The sequence below is a fragment of the Apteryx rowi genome, unplaced genomic scaffold, assembly GCF_003343035.1.
Source record: "Apteryx rowi isolate R43461 unplaced genomic scaffold, aptRow1 scaffold_95, whole genome shotgun sequence".
Classification (NCBI taxonomy): Eukaryota; Metazoa; Chordata; class Aves; order Apterygiformes; family Apterygidae; genus Apteryx; species Apteryx rowi.
The window spans coordinates 1,253,170-1,271,619 of NW_020451260.1; the positions used below are offsets into that span (position 1 = coordinate 1,253,170).

The window sequence follows — 18,450 nt, forward strand, 5'->3', positions numbered from 1 at the left end:
GTTTGCTGAGCCGCTCACGTTCTACGTTACCTGGTGCCCCACCGTCTTCTTGTGCTCCTTATTGGCCGCTTTGACGACCGGCCTGGCAGAGCGGACGTTGATCTTGGAGGACCCCTTCCCCACGGAAGCAGCGGGCGCAGAATCCTTCTCGTCTTGGAACAAGTCCGCGACCATCTGGTACTGAAAGGGAAGACGGGGCCTGAGCACCCGCACCGCTGCTCGTTTCCGCAGGAGCCGCCGAGCCGCAGCCCGCCGGCGCTCCCTACCTCTCCCAAACCACGAAGGGAGCAAAGGGCAATAAATTAAAAGCAAGAAGCGTTGCAGCTGCATAAACCACATCAGCAGTGACACGGGGGGATCCTGTTTYGCAGCTCATCAAATCTTTAAGTGCGCACATTAAATTGAACAAGCGGAAAGAGAGGCTCGTTAGCGGAAAGGCTATTAAAGCATCGTCCGAGGCACATCGCCGGGTCCTCACTGCAGCGAGGACGTCGCCGGGCGCTGCTGGGCTGTGCAATGCCCTCGCCGGGAACAGGGAACCCGATGCTCGCGGCACACAGCCTGCTCACGCTGGCTGAAGTCACACAAGACAGAAAAGTCTTGTGTTATGCCAAGCTCACAGCAATATCCCCGCTTAATACACAGGAGAAGAGGTGAACCCACATATTCAATTCATATATATATATTTTTTATAATTATTTTATATATTTTATATATAAATATATATATATATATATWTTTTTTTTTTAAAGGGGGCAGGGTCTTCAAATTTGCATTAGGCCAAAAGTTAAACACTAACTGCGATAGCACCCCGGCAGCAAACACCCGCTCCAGAGCGCGCGAGGGACATGGCACCGGCTTTGCACTGGTGCAAACGCGCCGATTTGCATTGGCACCAATGCTTTGCATGGCTTGTGGTGTGCCAAGCCCGGCGGGGGTGCGCATCTGCCTAARAGCAAGGCTGCGCTGCACCACCCTGTGCAATTAGCCCCGAATGGATTTGGGGACATCCAGTTCAAAGCTCAGCCTGCTTGATGGTGTTTCTCAAGCTCAGCTAATTTGAGCCCCCCTCCCAACCCTAAATCTCCTTTGAAAGTATGTACAGTAAATTTCAACTTATTTTATGTACAACAAACTAACTGAAACACTGCCCTGTTCTCTTACTTCTCGCTGATCCCTCAAAGAGCAGCTTGCAGACCCCGAGCGGGTCACAGACCTGAGTTTGCAAGCTTCTGCTCCCCAAACAGCAGCTAACCTTTAAATCAGTTTTCTTCTTCCAGAATGCTCCAGAGGAAAATAAATGGTCTATCTGAGAGCGCCTAGAAAATCCGTCGTAGCTCCCGTAGCTCAAGGTCACAAAACTGTGCTAGACTTCGGCTCTTCCAGCTCCTCCTAAAGGCTAGCTTGGGTGTATTGTGAGTAAGTTCTCAAAAAAAAAAAAAAAAATAGTAGTGCTTTACCATGTTATACTCTTATTAAAGGCTGTTGTTCTCATTTTTACTAGCAGCTGTTGACTACAGGCCACATATGCTAAAGGGCCAGATGGCTCTCCACCATTCGCCTGATCTCAGATACGAGTATTTCCAGCCCTGGTGCCGGCTTGTTTGCATAGCTTGCTAGCACAGCAGTCTAAATACCGGCATGGAAAAGAAACTGTTTGCATTACATTATCAAATTGCTTGCAGGCTCCAAGACCGCGCTTGCTAGGGATCCGCTGTGTGCTTACAGTCGTTATTTTTATCTCTGCAGCTCGCTCAACTCCTACCCACTACACATGCCAAAATGAAGGCTTGCACCTTTTCTTCGGCTTACTATCTAGCCCCCAAAAAGACATCCTGACAGCTGTTTCACTTTTCTGACATGCTAATCTCTGGGGTGCTTTGACCACTGCAAAAGTGGGATGTTTGGGTGGCAGGTGCTTGAAGCTGGAAGGCGACCGACGGAGATTTCAATTTAGCATCTCACTCGACAACACAGTGAAATTCCAAGCTGTCATTTCAGGTTCCAAGATATCTTCTCAATGCTTAGTTGTCTGTGTCATCGATCCCTCTCTCTGATCGCTATTCGTAGCATTATAGCGCTTGCTACCAGACCAACGCTTGACACGAGTCTCAGAGGTGAGCTTTCAGCTTACGTAAAGCAAAATCGGTGCAGCTTGGATCGTTTGCACCAGCTCACGAAAGCTGGAAGATAACAGAGAAGGACAAAACCTTCCTTCGCAATTTGCCGAGTTGAAACCGCTGGTGCATTATTCATAATTACAAAGGACGGGAATATAATCTCTTTAACAGCATGCCCCTGCGCTTGTGATCGGCATTCAAATCGGCTCCCTTCATTCAGAGAACATCATCTCTCAACCGTTTTAGCTGACCAGCGCTCTCAAGACTAATTAGCTGCTTTACAAAGTCTTTCTTGCTGTCCTGTTGGCTGAAATAATTGCATTCTAATAAGCAGAACGCAATTCCACCTTGGTGGGAGCTCTTCATCAGCAACGTACTTGCTGACAGAGAGGTGTTCAAGCCTTTGCCGTGTTAACTTGGCAGCGTTCCCCCCCGCTTGCCCGTGCATTGCCTTGGTGGGAATATAAGGGGGAAGGCAGCGCATACTGCACTCAGGCCTGATCCTGGTCCTTCACAAGTCAGGAGAAAGTCCTTGTGGCACAGCCTTTGTCAGCACAAACGCAAGTTTGATTCAAATTAGCGCATCTCTGCGAGTTCAGAGACGGTACAAGGCTCAGCATTACCACTGCTGCTGACGTTTGTTTGGTTCAGAGAAACTGGACTGCTTTTTACAGCAGAAGAAACCAATTTTTTTTTTTTTTTTTTTTTGGTTTATACATCCATGGAGTCCACGTGGCAGGTGAGAGATGAAATAAGGAGAACGGAACGTGGAAAAACTTCTTCACTGTGAGGGTGACAGAGCACTGGAGCAGGTTGCCCAGAGAGGTGGTGGAGTCTCCTTCTCTGGAGATATTCAAAACCCACCTGGACACGATCCTGTGCAACGTGCTCTAGGTGACCCTGCCTGAGCAGGGGGGCTGGACTAGATGATCTCCAGAGGTCCCTTCCAACCTCAACTATTCTGTGATTCTGTGAATCTACCTGGCAGAAGGACAAGTGGAAAACAAAAGCCAAAGCACAGGATTTTGGAAAGAGGCTTTGTGGAAAGAGCACAGTCACTCTCAGCCACTCGCCCAGGAACTGGCTGCAGAGCCATCACGACAGCACTGGGAACTCATGAAGTGCTCGTGCCTGATCCAAGGAGCACCGGCATAGTTTTGAAGCCAAATCTTTGGCCCTCAGACATACCTATTAATAGCTTAAGTTCCTCTGCTCCAAGCAAGAAAACCTATGTTTTAGGCCAAGGGAGCCAGCTCCAAGGAGCGGGGTTTGCTTCTTTGCTATCAAACCAAAGCCCAGCCTGCTCTGCGGTGGATGAATGACACTTGTGCAAGAGGACAACCAAGGAGCACGGTCCACAATGCACCTTATCGTTTCTGGGGAGTGCCATCCCGATGCCCTTTCCACCAAGAGGTGTTGAGAAACGGAGACAGCAGCAAGCCAAGAGAAGCAACCAAGCCTCTGCTTTCCTCCACGTGGAGGAACTATTGCGGGAGGAGAAGGATTTCCCAAGAAAGGTAAAACCAAGCTGTCAGCAGATGCTGATGCTGTACAGGCTGTGACAGCAAGGCAGGGACAGCAGACGGTGACTTTCCCCCTCCCCATTTGGCCGTGTGCTTCTGCCCCAGCTACAAAGCCATCGAACACTTCCAAGGGGTTATTTAATGCTCCAACCCTCACCCAAAAYGGCCACTGCTGGAGCAGTACCTGCAGCAGCAAGTTCAGCGCTGGCTCAATAATTTATCATACAGCATCAATTATTCCCCCAGACTACCTGGCGTTTCTAATAAGCCCTAATCAGGCACGATTTTTGCTCTGGGAAAGCTGTAAGCTTCCTGAACACACAGCGCTTTTGATTTGGGCATTATTAAAGCCCAGCTTCACAGTTATTAGACCTGCAACTGCCCCCGCGGACAGGAAAATTGCATACCTTGCCGTCTCCCTATGAATTCATTGCTGAAATGCGAGCCATCGACAACGCTCCATTAATTTCCCGCTCTAGCCTCTCTTATTTGATGGGAATGAACTCCTGCTTAAAATGCTCCTAAAAATAATATTTCCTCCCTTTCCCCTCGTCGTGCTCCTTCTCAAGCAAAGGGTCCGAAATCTCGACATGTGACACACGCATCTGTTCACAACGTTCGGGGGAATTAAAGAGTTAGGCATGAGAACAATAAAAATATATGCAAGTTCACAAGCCGGTCCGTGCGGAGGCAGGCTTCGGCAAAGAGCACGGGGCAGACACTTATTTCCCTGCGCCCCACACAACCTCCAATGGAAAGAGGGTGCCCCAGAGCAATGCAATCCTGATTTTGATGCCCGGACGGCACGTCTGACTCTGCAGGGCTGGATTTTCATATGAACGTCTTAAGAGAACTGCTCCACTGATGCCCCTGCAAGGGTTAGGGCAACTGAAAGAAATCTTAACTCATTAATTAGCAGTTAAAGACTTACAGCAATTACTTTGGTTGGGGTGGGGAGTGTTTCCAAAAACGATGCAGATGTGAAATTCCTTAACAGTCTGTATCATTCTCATTTTTAACCAAAGCCACTAGGTGCTTTACGCATGTCTGTGTCACGTATATACTGTCAATGCGGGTTCAAGGATGGGAACAGGACCRTCAATATAAAATCTGACCATTTGGCACACAAATGTGGCCTCTYCCAAGCGAAGCACACCTGCCGAGGGCCCGTTTGCTGCAGACCCCGCTCGCGACAAGGCCCGCAGAGCCCCAAAGCTTGTGCTTTTCCAGTTCCCAAAGCCAACCACATCTACAGCCTGCAAGACCGAGAGCTCTCTACCACGAATCCTGCTATTCCAGGTCAGTCGCTACAGCTCCCTTAGCACTGTTGGGATGAGGTGCCTACAAGTCTTTTTTACAACACCCGGGAGGAGAGAGCTACACAGCACAAAATCTTGTAATACAGGAGCAAGAGCAAACATGATCATTAACATGTTAGTTTGCTAAAATTATATATTTGGAGCAGTGTAAAACAGCCCTGTCAACACTAGGAACGCCTGAGCATTCGCTTTAGATTTCAAGCGTTTTATGCTAACCACGTATTTTTCACATGCCATTTCTCAGAGCCATTCGCCGGTAGGTGGCAAGGCAGCAGTAAGGCTACACATGGTGCTCGGCAGCTAAAGGCAACAGCCCTTTCTGTGCAGTTGGGTCCAGGCAGTAGGGTCAGCAACACCACTGGCAAGAGGCTCATTAAACGTCGGACCACGTCTTTGCATCCCAGGATCATCCTACGAGCACGTTGCTGGGCTTTAACGCAAGCGCAAACATTAAGCTTTGAATTTGGAAAGTGGAAGTGCCGAGTCGGCTCGATCCCGGACCGCTTTCCTGCCCTTACCTTGCTGGCTTTCAGGATGTTGATCTGCTCTTCGTACACGGTGTCCCTGTTTTTCTCGAGAAAGCCCTCGCACTGGTACTCCACCTAACGCAAGGCAAAGGGAAAAAGCCAGAGGTCAAATTCCTCCTCCCGAAAGTCCAATAACACAGCCACAACGTGCTCCCCCCGAGGCACCCACTGCTGTCGCAAGCTCACTYGAAAAACCTAAGAGGCAGTAGGGAATAAATAGAATTTAGAGGTCATTTTTTATTTAAAAAAGTGAATCTGAATGAGGTTAAAATCCTTAACCCACACACAGATTGTTTCTTAGTCACTAAACTACTTTGTACGGCATCCAGATGCATTTCCAACAAAAGCAGTGGTAAAAACTCAAGGATTATAATTCCCTTGGCATTATTTTTTGCTTAAAAGGCACTCCAAAGCTCCCTGTGAGCTATTCGATAGACCTCAAAAGACCTCCTGGGTACATCTCTTGTTCCTGAGATTGAAGAGGGTCAGGGAGCAYGGGAAGCATTTTCTAAGGACAGAAGGACACTAGACATATACATACACACATATACATATATATTTTTACATTTGAAGTTTTATATATTTTTTTAACGTTTTCTATTTGATCCCAAAACAGGCAYGCAAAGCTTGGCATCTTCTTGCTCAAAACGGCGGGACTGGCCCCGGGGTCAGCTCGCGCGCGCCTCTCCCCGCTGTGCCTTGCAGCCTCCGACATGCAGAACTTCTGCTCTTCAGAATAATCCCCTGCTCCAATATTTCCTCAGTGAAGCTGCCCTGACAGTAATTCATTTCAGCGGAGCTTTGAGAAAGAGGATTTTTCTCTGCTCGGGAAAGCATACCTATTTAAAGCTTAGTGCAATAGTTCAGGGGCGGGAGTCTTCAAGCTGATCAAGATCTGAGCACCCAGCTGGGCGTCCCTATCGCTAACAGTAGCTCACTGCTGCTATAAATTAATTTTTTGCATGTGTGTGGACCTCTTCTTTGCTCCACGCAATGTGCCTTTCTGCATTTGAGCCCCAGCACACACCGCACACAGCCAGTTACCTTGTCTGCAAAGTGCACGACGATGAAGGAGGTGTTGGACATGCGGGGCTTCTGGAAGTGCTGGCTGCCAGCGTGCCGGTCGTACAGCTTCTGCGCCCAGTTGTGGTCGGTTCCTTTGGGAACCTGAACGGGAAGGAAAGGAGCACAGCTGCAGTCAGAGGTGTAAACACCCTGGCTGCCCAGGGGCTCCTCTCTTGGGTGGCTGAGCAGGAGGAAGGACACCAGGAACCACAGYGGCTTAGGGAAGAAGCGGAAGTCTAAGATGTGCATCACGGCCGACAAGAAAAAGTCAAAAATATGGCCCCAAACTCCCATTTCTCCAGTGGTGTCACAGAGATTTAACAGGCAGGAGCACAAGAATCAACACAAGAAAAATTTCAGGTCAACATGCCAACTCATGCCTCCATTGGCATTCCCCATGCCTTCATCAGTGCTCCAGCTCTTGTTGACCAGAGTGCCAAGGGGGGCTGCTACAGCATTTGCTCTCTGGGCAAGGGACATGTTTGGTTTTGACACGGACACACAGACATTACCACCGCTAAATAACGAATAACGCGCATTACAAGAATGCTGCCAACAGCAGCTACATGAATATTTGAGAAACAAAGTGCCTGTCCCGCCTAGTTCTGGGAACGGGTACTATTTTATTTTCATGTATATTCTTGCAAAAACACAGTAAAATTTCACTTCCAGTGAAAAAGATCTGAGTGCTGGTACTACTCCAACAGCCAGACAGCTCTTGCAGGAAAAAAAGAAGGGAGGGAAAAAAAAAAAAGTATTTTTGTGCTTAAGTTGCATTAATTGCTAGGCACATACATCACATTTTTAAAGCAGTTTTTTGGGGACCAAAACATTTTAGCTCAGTTTTCCCTGGGCCAGCACCAAGTTTTCACCCAGTAAATGACTGCAAACTTCTTCCCTAAAGTTAACGTGTTGCATTGCCAAGAATAAGAAAAAAAAATGAATTTGTTTAATTATGTTGTAAGAGAACATAYAGTTGCATAGCAGCATATGGGAAACTCACACGGGGAACCTGAGGTCTCTTGTCCTACCTAAGGCATGAAACCACCCAAGCTACAAACGGGATGGAAGCGTTAGGCACCAGCAGAAACATACTGTGTTCCTATACATACTATACTTATGCAAGATATATGTGCATACTTAAACTCCAGAGTTACACCAAGACAGGATTTTTTTTATATAATTATATACAATATTACTGATGAATGATCACGACAGGAGGTTCAACTTCTCTTTCGGATACAAACTGGACAAGTGCTGGGAGCGGCGGAGCTCCCATCCACGTGCTCCCTGCATCCCCAGGAGGAAGGTCCCCTCTGCCGACTGCGGCACAGCCACTCCGAGCCCCCGAGGCTCCCCGCGCTGCGCAAAGCAGATTTATCCCGCAGCAACTCTCTTTCAGGCCAGCCACTTTGCAGAAGAACCTGCTTATCTGGGAGCTGAGCTTCAAAGGCGCCGCTCCTGCCGCCCCGCATGGCTCCCTGCACGCCGGCGCACAGCTCGAGTATTTTTATAGCTGCCTGGGAAGCATCTGAGAGGGACCCAGTCCCGAGGATAAGAACTAACAGGCCATTAACTGCACCATTATAACAGCTTTCAGCATTTGCTTGGCAGCTTAAAGCCTTCAAAGCCACTGAGAAAGTTATTTGGAGAATGTCCCATCAGTGCAAGACTTTTTTGGGAGGGGAGGAGGAGGAAGAGGAGGTGGAAGGCACCATGGTGCCTTGCAGGTATTGTATGGAAATCTCTGAATAGGAATAACCTTAGAGGAGTGATTTACATGACATCACTGGTCCTGCTCCTGTCCCCGCTGCCCTGACGGCCCTCGTCCGTCTGTCGTTCTGCATAAACCAGCTTGGCGCCGTAATGCTCGTCTTCACTCTCCTTCGTTACACATGGTCCTCTGCACGCTACTGCACCAGAAACCAGAGCTGCTCACTATGGCCAGGATCAGTCCCCAAAGTTGAGGCCACTGCTTTTGTATCAGAAGCATCCCCAGATCCAAAAAAACCCACAAAACCCCAAAAGACCCATGTAGTCAAGGAGCCGTTCAGGAAGTATTTGGGCTAAAGGATGAGATGCTGCCCACAGTTATAGAAAAAGGAYGGTTAGCAAAGGTCCACCCAAACCTGCTGAGCTAAAAGCCCTCCAGAGCAACCTTCCGCAGGAAGYGATGCGCCCAACTTGAGTCATACAACCCGACAGCGTGACACAGGCAAGGTTATTTTGCCCTCTCGTTAGAGCTAATGATGGTCTGCCGATAGAGAACGCCAGTGGTGCAGCCCCTCTCCCCCTTCCCACGGCCGCTCGTTGAACAGAAATGCCCCCGACAGAACGGCATGGCGCTGCAGGATGACATGCTCAATTCTGATGAACAACAAAATAAAAAAATCAAGACAAGGCAAATGCATTTGTTTGGATACCAAAGTTCACAGCGATGCACAGAGAGACAAGTGGGACTGAAACCTAGGCTGCTAGAAACAGGCTTCAGTGTTTCTGGAGCACGACAGAAGGATGCGGGAAAGGTTAAAGAGCATCTTTTGAACAGCGTGGGAAAATGCAYGTGCCATATCAGCAGCATAACACGGTGGTAACGTGCTGTAAAACACAACAAGAACCCACAAGAGAGTWTGAGATCACTGGGGAGTTCAACAAGCTTGATCAGACAAATCCTCCTTTGACAGCCTCAGAGTCACATCACACCTCAGTGAACAGAAATTCCCCGAGATTCATAATAAATAATTGGACAAAGATGTCATGATGGGCACATCAGTCCTTCAGAACAGCCCTTTGCTGGTCAAACCCTTTTAGATGTGCTTCACGCTAACGGAACGCTTTTAATCATAATTCTTTTCCATTTCCGCTCCCATCCCAACAGCATAATCAAAAGCAAGGAAGCAGCTGGGCAGCAGGACCCCTTACAGAGAAAGCTGGATATTCATAGCAGCTTCAGTCTTTACTCCCGAATGACCTTTGGGAACGGTATGGAAGATGAACAGCACTCATGCAGAGCAGGTGGTTTCGGGTAGAAAAGCAGAAAACTGCATCCAGCTTTGATACAGAGACATCACTACATTTCTTAAAGAATTTTCAAGTTCCTTCAAGGGTGATTTCAGTCTCCTGAACACCAGCCCAGTCTAGCTCCTCCTCTGCAGAGTACCGGAGTCGCTCTTCACATATTCCCTCCACCCTCAGTGTCCTCCAGGGAACTCTGCAGACTCCATCGCCAAAGTCATTCTTTACCCTTTGTAACAAGGCCAAGCATGCTCAAAAGCCTCCTCACATCCCAGATATACAAGCATGTCTTCTACATGACCTCCCAACTTGCCAGGACTGGATTTTTGGAAGACTGTCTCTCTCCTTACTGTCCATCTCTGCTGATGGTCTTTATATTGGTTCTCCTATCTCTCCTTGAAAGCTTTGCTCTTATTCCAAATTATTTCCCACCATCACTGTTGGCTGCRCAATGATTTCCTCCACACTTCACAGCTCACAGGCAGGGAGGGAGTTCCTCCTAGATGCCTYTCCCTCCCTTCTCTCCACTTCAAGGCTCATCGACTTGTCCTAYAGGACTTCCTAAATCCCATGGGTAACTTTCTGTACCTGTTGTGCTGGCCTTGGCTCACAAGGMTACTGCAAGGCCACTTTCTGTTGAYGGGACATCACTCYTCCTGTTCCTCTGGCCTCTTYTTAGGCCAAAGCAAAGCCAAGAGGTCCTAGAAGCCCTAGATCCAGGTAGATGATCCTCCAGCATGGGAAATGGGGAAGACTGTGACAGTGTCTTTTGAGGACTCCAAGGAAACTTAGCAGAAGGTGCAGGGTCACAGTTCCACAAAGATTATAAGGCTCCTTGTGCRGATCAGGGATGTAACGGGAGGTTGGACCAAACGAGGCCCCCTCCAGCCTTAACTCTATGACAGCTCTTAACTCTGAAGATCTGAAAGCTGTCTAGGTAAACCCRAAGAATATAAACAGATCTTAAAGCCCTCTTCTCTCAAAGCTACAGGTTTTATGGTTTGCTTTCAAGAGACAGCTTTAGTCCTTCAAACTCCAGTTTCTATTCAAAAGCTCTCTTTCATTGCCGATTCTCATTTCTGTCCTGCCTGGTCCCCTTCTTCTCTAAATTCTGTGGCAAGACGCTCATTAAGCACTGAAGGTCTATGACCTCTGTTAGCCAAACGGCTTCAGCATATCCTGAACACCCCCAACCTCCCATGAAAAATTAAAAAAATATCCACCCTGYGAAGCGATGACTTGAGGGCCAACGCGGAGGCTGTGTCACCCACGTTTCGTTATGTTGGCCGAACCCCACCGCCGCCACCTCGGTCCCCAAGCAYGCTTCCCCGCCGCGCTCCGCGCTAGCGAGACGGCGTGCCAACCACCCTGCTGTACGCCTGCCGCGGGGTCCGGCGGAGCGGCTCGCCCTCCACCGCGCCACTGCCAGCGAGGCGGCCCGCAGAGCCACCTCGGTGGGGGAAGGACCACCACCGGCAACGTGGGTGTGAAGGTTTCCATGCGGACACCGGTGCTTGCACTTGACAGGCTTACCGAAATTTTCATAAAGCTGCAGCCTGCTCGCAGGTTATCACAAAAGAGCCAATTTGAGGGCTCATAAAGGAGCYGGTGACTAATCGCAGCATTCCCCGGTGACAGGCACCACCGAGACAACTGGCAAATGATGTGGGGGGACAGCTCCTGTGCTCCAGCTTCTTCGACAAAAACGCGCAGATTAAAAAGTACTAGCAGTTAGAGAGGTATTTACAGCCAAGTCTCCCTTCTCAGCGCGGTTACACAGCGCACGTTGTCATTATTTTCTAGGAGGAGGAGAATTGCCTCCTAGATGAGAGCAGTGCTCCATCTAATGCAACATCCCGTCACCAGGAGCAACYGGCACCGGGCGCTTTCGAGAAGAGCAAAGGGAGTTATCAGACAATACGTCACCAGGGAAACTTTCCTTCTGGTCCTCTCGATACCTAGGAGCTGCCTCAAGCTTGAGGAACTTAACAGGCTTAACAGCGCAGAGAAAAAATGAAATGGGGCCAAATATCAAGCAAAAATTTCTGACCTCCTGAGCCAGCGCTGGGTAAGCTGCTATTTTAGGGGTGTTAAAAATGAGAGCAAATTAAACATAATTTAAGTCAGTCATGTTCAGAAACTGTAACAGACAGGATAAGACAASCTGGGACGAAGGCTGAAGCTTTTTCTCTACCGTGCATATGCTTTTAGCTGTTCCTGCTAGCTGAGCCTCTAGAAGACCTCAACTGCAATTTTTTTAGGTGCTTTCCTCAGCCACGGGCAGAGCCTGTGCAGGACCTGCAGGCTGAAGACAGGCCAGCTGCATCTGGGGACTGTCACACTGCWGAGAATAGTCACTTAACAGGTCACCTTCCTTTCACAGACAAGGACAGGTCACACATCTCGTTAAACCCCAACAGGGACCAAAGTCTAAAYAATGAACCCCAAACCTTTCCCTCTGATGCAACATGACACACCTGCCCTTGGGCCACTGGGTTTGTTCAATGCCCATGGATCTCAGCAGGCCAACAAGGACCTGTTGGGCCCCTCTGATGACCTTGGCCATTCAGCAGTGAGACCCCTTCCTCACCTGTGTCCAGGCACCACCCCATGCTTCACCCCTCCTGCGTTCGCCTACAAACTCTCAAAGCCATCCCAAACTGGCAGGACATTTCCTGCCCCAGAATGTATCTAAGACTCRATGGAGATTCTTCCCAAAGAGACAACAACTTATTGAGCACACCATGGCCAAACCGGCCTGAGGAACTGTTGGGAGCAAAACGAATGCAGCCCTCCCCAGCTCGGTACACATGACTCCACAAGGCAACTGCATCCAGCGCAAAGGCGGTCAACTGCCTCTTCCCACCAAGCTGTTCTCAGCATTAAAAAAGGCTTATTTCACGGTTGAATTTGCCTAACATCAACTTCTAGCTAATGTGTTCTAGCATTTTTATGTCAAAGGGCCTGAAAGTCCTCCCTCCACTATCACAACCGTACCTAAAGGCTCTTGCCTTTCCCCCTACTCCCCATGCCAAAGACCAGGTGTCCCAGCTTCCCAGAAGAATCTCCCACCTAGCACATCTTGTTCCTAGATGCATTTGGTAATTTATGACCGAACAAGAAAGAGTTCAACCTCTCTTCTGGATTACCATGCAGGTATGCAGTTCTGGCATTTCTTGTAAACTTGTAAGCCTGAATTAATTTAAGCTGGTATGAGAAACAGGTGGTAAGCATTGCAATCTACTGTCCCAAAATTACAGACTTGCCTTAACAAATGAAAAAAAAAAAAMCAATATATATTTTTAAATGTCCCCAAGTTTTCTAATATAATTTGTCTGACCTTTAATTAAGAAAAAACAACCAAAAAACTCCCAAACAAAACCAAACCCTGTCTCTATGGTTTCAGAACTACAGACCAAGAAAAGAGAAGGGAGGACTCGATTCCRAACCCCAACGAAAGAACGCTGAATTAGTTACTAAACGGGAAGACACCACAGTGAGGACACTTCTACAGAAGGTCATCACCGGCTCCTGTTTCTCTACCCCAAAGGAGCCAAGGGGACATCTGATTTTGGTCCTCTGCAAAACTATGGACTGAAGTCAATGTGAGTTCRTCATCAACAACTTAAATCCTTGTAGGGTGGTCAATTCCCTCATTACTCATCACAGCCCAGGCCAGATTTTCACCGCTCCAGAACGCAGCCATTCCCCAAGGAGACACGTTTCTCGCTACAGGCCTGTGGCACAGCTCGACACAGCAAGGTTAACCAACCAGAAGACCCTCCTGGGCACACTTTTTCCATATGCCGAGTGCCACAGAAGCATAAATTCCAACATCTGAAAGCTTTACACTAAATGTAGTTGACTTCACCCCAAATAACTCCAGCAGGAAGATTCAGRTTTCCCTGGGACAAAACAAGGGCTGAGGCAGGGAGGAACGCCAGCTCCTGGATCATGTTGAAGGAACTGAAAGTCACAAGCACAAGCTATCCCTAAGTGCAGCCAGGCCAGAAACACAAGCGCTGGTATTACGCGGTATGAACAGGATTCCCGGTTTACAAGGTGGTAGCAAACTTCTGCCAAAGAGGCTCTCAATGGTCCTGAAGCAAAGCAACGACCAACAGCCTGCCCTAGCCCTGAGCACCCAAGCAACACATGTCCTTTACCCTCGTATGAGCTACTGCAGGCAAAGGTCTGCGTGCTGAAGGACAACCCATTCTTTAACCTTTTAGAAAAATTAAGATGCCAGCAAAAAGGCGAGCGGTTTTCTTTACCTTGCACTCTTCATCCAGCAGGTCCAAGATACCAAGTTTCGCTTCTATAAGGTCTATGCAGGGCTGGTTATCATAGAAGTCTATAAGAGTCCATGGGATTTCTTCCTTCATGTACTCCTCTTGTTCCAGCTTGAACACGTGCTGGGATGAGAAAAACACCACAGTTATTGACCTCCGCCTCGAAGCAGCCCAGCGCCAGCCCCGTTTACTCATTAGTACATGTATGGTTTTCCCACAGTACGTCAAGAAGTCACAGAAATTTTAGGTGCTTTGTACAGGCTTTGCCGCTTACAGAGTCTAGCTTCTGGCAAGGAAAGTAAAAACATTACACTAGGAAACCATGAGACAAGGAAAAAAAAAAAATCTTTGCTTTAAATGACTTTAACTAAAACACTGCTGAAGCTGTCACTGCATCTAAGCGAAAGCCATGCTCTGAATGGCCATGAGATACATCTGGGGCTACTAAAAATCCCTCTCCCCTTCAGGGCTCCCCTGATTAAATGAGGGACCCGCAGCAGGTTCACTAGCGCGAAGCCAGGCCACGTCRAGCGCGTGCGTCCCGACGGGTGAGCACAGCTTTGCAAAGTGCGCGATCTTCCTAGGGGAGATGCACCATCAGTACCATAACCAATTTGCGATCATCTCTATTGCAGATTCTTACTTTTCTAAAAATAGTAATAATAATATAAAAAAAAGGCTCTTTCTATGGCTCATATATCTCAAACCTATGCCCAGGCAGATAAATTGTCTTTGGCTATTTCTGAGATACTCTAAGCATATCAAAAAAAGATTTTTCAAGTGCACTTTTTTCTTCAAAAGATGGCTTTTTAAAATCTCTTCAAACATGTCATCTCTGAGTTTGAATTTATAAGCTTTAGAAGTGATAGTTGGACATATTAAGTAAGATACGCATAGTGCAAATACAGCCCATCACTTACTTTTCAATTTTACAAGCGGTGATATGATGTATTAAGAGATATCGCAAACGTTTGTGCCAGGCACAGGATACAGTTTCAAAGCGCCAAACTCCCCTGCAGTACTTAGCTGCTCCAATTTAACAGATTCTCCCTCAAATCCTGAAATTAATAGCAAGTCTTTCCCTGTCTACAACAAGAGCAGAAGATGACCCCTTAATGATTTCATTTGCAGTCCAGGTAAGTGATTATACCTAATAAAATAGAAGAACTTATTGTGTCACGTGTCAAAGTAAAAAAGGAGTGTATATGGCCCTGCCATTTAATCCAGAATTTAAGCCACACTTAATTAGCAGGTTTTCACTTGTGCTTTATCGCACAAGGAAAAGCAGGACTCGGCACAACCACTGCCAGGTTGACCTCAGCTTAGGAACGAAACCGTGCAAAACAAAGCCGGCAAACTTCTGATTTACTCAAAAACATCAGTGGGGCTTTGCATAAACCATTTGTAAACCTGCTCCCAGGATCAATTTTATAAGTAAACCAAGCATCGTTTCCAACTTGGCCTGAGTATTTAGTGTGCTCATGCCGGCCAGGCTGCAGACCAGTGCCGTTAAGCGCAAAGCGGACGTACAAGAATCTGGCCTCGACGAGTTTTCTAAGTTTCATGGCGCGTTTCCAAGTTCACCTTACCGAGTTGAATTGCTGCTGGAGCTTTTCGTTGGCGTAGTTGATACAAAACTGTTCAAAGCTATTCACTTCAAAGGTTTCAAACCTGCAAAGCAATGAATAAATCGGCATTAAGGGTTGCCGCTTATAAAAAAAAATCTACTTCACCCTGCGATGGTGTCATCTACATGACAGGAAACATCAGTTATTCRGTCTCGCTAAATTCCTTCTATCCCAGATCTACGCTTTATTCCTCGCACCCCAAATCTGTATCCCTCCTTTCCACAACTCAAGGGATTCAAGAAGTCTGTTCTGATAAGCGCAAGTCCGATATTTCGTACAACCGGAGCTGCTTGCACATTAGACGGTAGTGCTGCCTAGGACAAGAAATGTAACAACCCCTCTTGCGGAAAAACACCATTAAATATTAAGGGCACGTATATTCACTGCAAAGGCGATGGTCAAACACCAGCTGCTTCTTTAAAAACAACAACAACAAAAAAAAACATTATTTTTAATGCAATTCAGTAGAGCAGAAAAATTYGTAATTACAGCCTCTGCATTGCATCCCCGAAAGCAGAAAAAAACCCAGATGCACACGAGCAAGCGACTTGCTGAAAGCAGAGGAAAAAATGGTGCTTTTAGCTCCAATTCCAACGCGTTCCTTGAAGGGACTTTGAGGCCGGTGCCAGCACAACCCCCTTTTCGCCGGGGGGACGGGGACAGCCTGGGGTGAGCCCAGCGGGGCCACCGGGGTGGCCGGGGCTGCAGGGACAAGCGGAGGCACCGAGGGTGGCTCTTTACTCCTATCATTAATAGTTCTAGTTTTAAGGCATGGTTGGGAAGGGGGAAGAAAAAAAATAAAAATAAATTTAAAAAAAGTCTTTTGACAAACGACTATGAAGATTAAACTAAGGAAAGACAGGGCGAAGTCCCCTCCACCAAACGAATAAGCTGCTGCAACGACAAGTGCACAGCGCTTTGGTTGGGTAACGGGTGCTGTAAGAACAGCCTCACGGCACTAAACAAACGAAGCACTTTTTTTTTCCTCCCCAAATCAGTGTTTTTAGTACTTTCGGGTTACCACCTGGCTGTTACCCATGTCTTGCAGTTTTTACACTTTAGGAACACACGCTACGACTTATGGACCCTCTCGGGAGGCGTCAGCTGAGGCCGGAGCTGCTKCATTCACCAAATTTAAGCTAGTTTTTCCTCTCTCAGACCCAGGAAGGGAGAAAAACAGGAGAGGAGCTTCCAGTTAACACGGCCACGTCAGTAAGTAGCTGGGAAGTAACAGGAAAAGGAAAGCTTTGCTTTCGAGCATCGAAATGTTGTTGTTTTCTGATCAGCCACTGCAAGAGGTCAGCTCCTAGAGAGACGATGCAAACTKGCTAATTAAGGGAACTATTCCCATGCTATCTGCTAACGGGGAGAGCAGTTCGTTGTGCCTGCTCTGCGCGCGTCCCGACTCCGAGAAGGTGCTAAGACAATATCCTAGTGGGAAAAAGCAAATAAATGGCCATTTTCTTTCAATTAGTTTCAAAGCATCCCCCTATATCTTGGTGCAAGAAAATACACGGCTCGCCCACCCTTCCCCTCATGCCGAATCCAGCTCCGTATTTAAGTCCATTAATATTTTTGCACGCTTATTTGCTCCATTTTCATCTTTCCTCCTTATTCTGCTGTGCGACTGGCAGATCCCAAATCTGCTGCGGCGCCAGGGCTCATACTAAAATATTTAAAGTTCATAAATAAGTTCAGTGCACGGCTGGCTACCCCGGCGTTCACACTCCCTTTCACGCCGCAAACAGCGGAGGAATGAAAACAAACCATCCCTGCCGAGTCCAGAAACGTCCGCAGGAATTTGCTCTTCAAAAGAACCACAAGGAGCTACCGAACGGCCCGTGATAAGCGACCCGCAATTCCTTTGCGCCGAACGAAGCACGCCAAAGCACGCAGCGATCAGAAAGAGCTTACAGACACGTCCCCAAGCGTCAGACAACCACCGGCACTACGTACTGAGGGCCGCATTGGAGTGAGCTATCTTTCATGCAAAGGAATACAGTTCAATACCTTCAATTATTTATTTTTGTTAATAATTGATTCAACTTATTGATTATTATTTATTGCAATTCAACGTGATAAGCCTTTGGGGTGCTGCTTCTCACCCCTCGGGCGAGAGGGCCGATAACGTTTGCTCTGTGAAGCAACAACGCAGAGGTCGCCTGCGCCAGCTCTCTCTAACATTGCAACTATAATAAATGATGCAGGGTCAATAAACACACCAAGCTTTTAATGCTGCATGCTCTCACCCCCAAAACTAACACCGGATTACGGATGCTGAGTGCTGGAAACCCACAGCCTCCGCATCCTCAGCTTGTACCTGCTCCATTCAAACCCTCCATACGGGGACAACCTTCTTCCACCACCCCGGGCAGCGCCCCAGCCCATCTAGTTTAGTTCCCCTCCGAGAGGAAAAAGAACACCAGATATTGGGAAAAAGTCCAAGATCTGGCAGAATTCATTTCCGTTCCCAGATAACCCGCATTCTGGGACCCAGACTACTTGCTAGGACCGCAGAGGCCCAGGGTTGCAAGCACCCAATGTCTCTCTGGTATATTGTTATTTATTCTTATTGCTAACAATTATTATTGTTAATTATTATCAGGCCTGAGCACAGCCCAATTTCACTTCGGTTCACACTGCGGTACCCACGGGGTAACACTATCTGCTGGCCGACGTGCTTGACATGATACGCAGAGGAGACCTGCGCCTAGGAGAGGTTTTTCTTCACGCTAACAGGTTTTCATGCCCAGCTTAATCTTTCATGAGCGCTGTCCTCCAGTCTCCTTTTAGCTACTGCTGAAAGAGCACATCCCATTTCCCAATTTGGGCATCCACCTACCTACACTACCCCTCTGCAGCCATGCGGCTCCGGCTCCAAGCTTGGTTTGCCACGTCCTAGCCGGCAAGGACACTGGCTGAAACAGCTTCTCCATCTCACCCTCCTTTCCAACCACCCAG

General features: G+C 47.8%; 1 protein-coding gene across 1 annotated transcript in view; it reads right to left on the reverse strand.

The window, feature by feature from the left end:
* Nucleotides 1-18,450, reverse strand: part of MYO5B (myosin VB) — a 96,413-nt gene that overhangs the window by 58,154 nt on the left and 19,809 nt on the right. The window contains exons 10-14 of the mRNA XM_026092247.1: nt 15,451-15,532; nt 13,844-13,984; nt 6,534-6,656; nt 5,481-5,564; nt 31-180 (exon numbers count right to left, since the gene is read on the reverse strand). Coding sequence (XP_025948032.1) covers nt 31-180; nt 5,481-5,564; nt 6,534-6,656; nt 13,844-13,984; nt 15,451-15,532 — 580 coding nt within the window. The remainder of the gene's footprint in view (nt 1-30; nt 181-5,480; nt 5,565-6,533; nt 6,657-13,843; nt 13,985-15,450; nt 15,533-18,450) is intronic.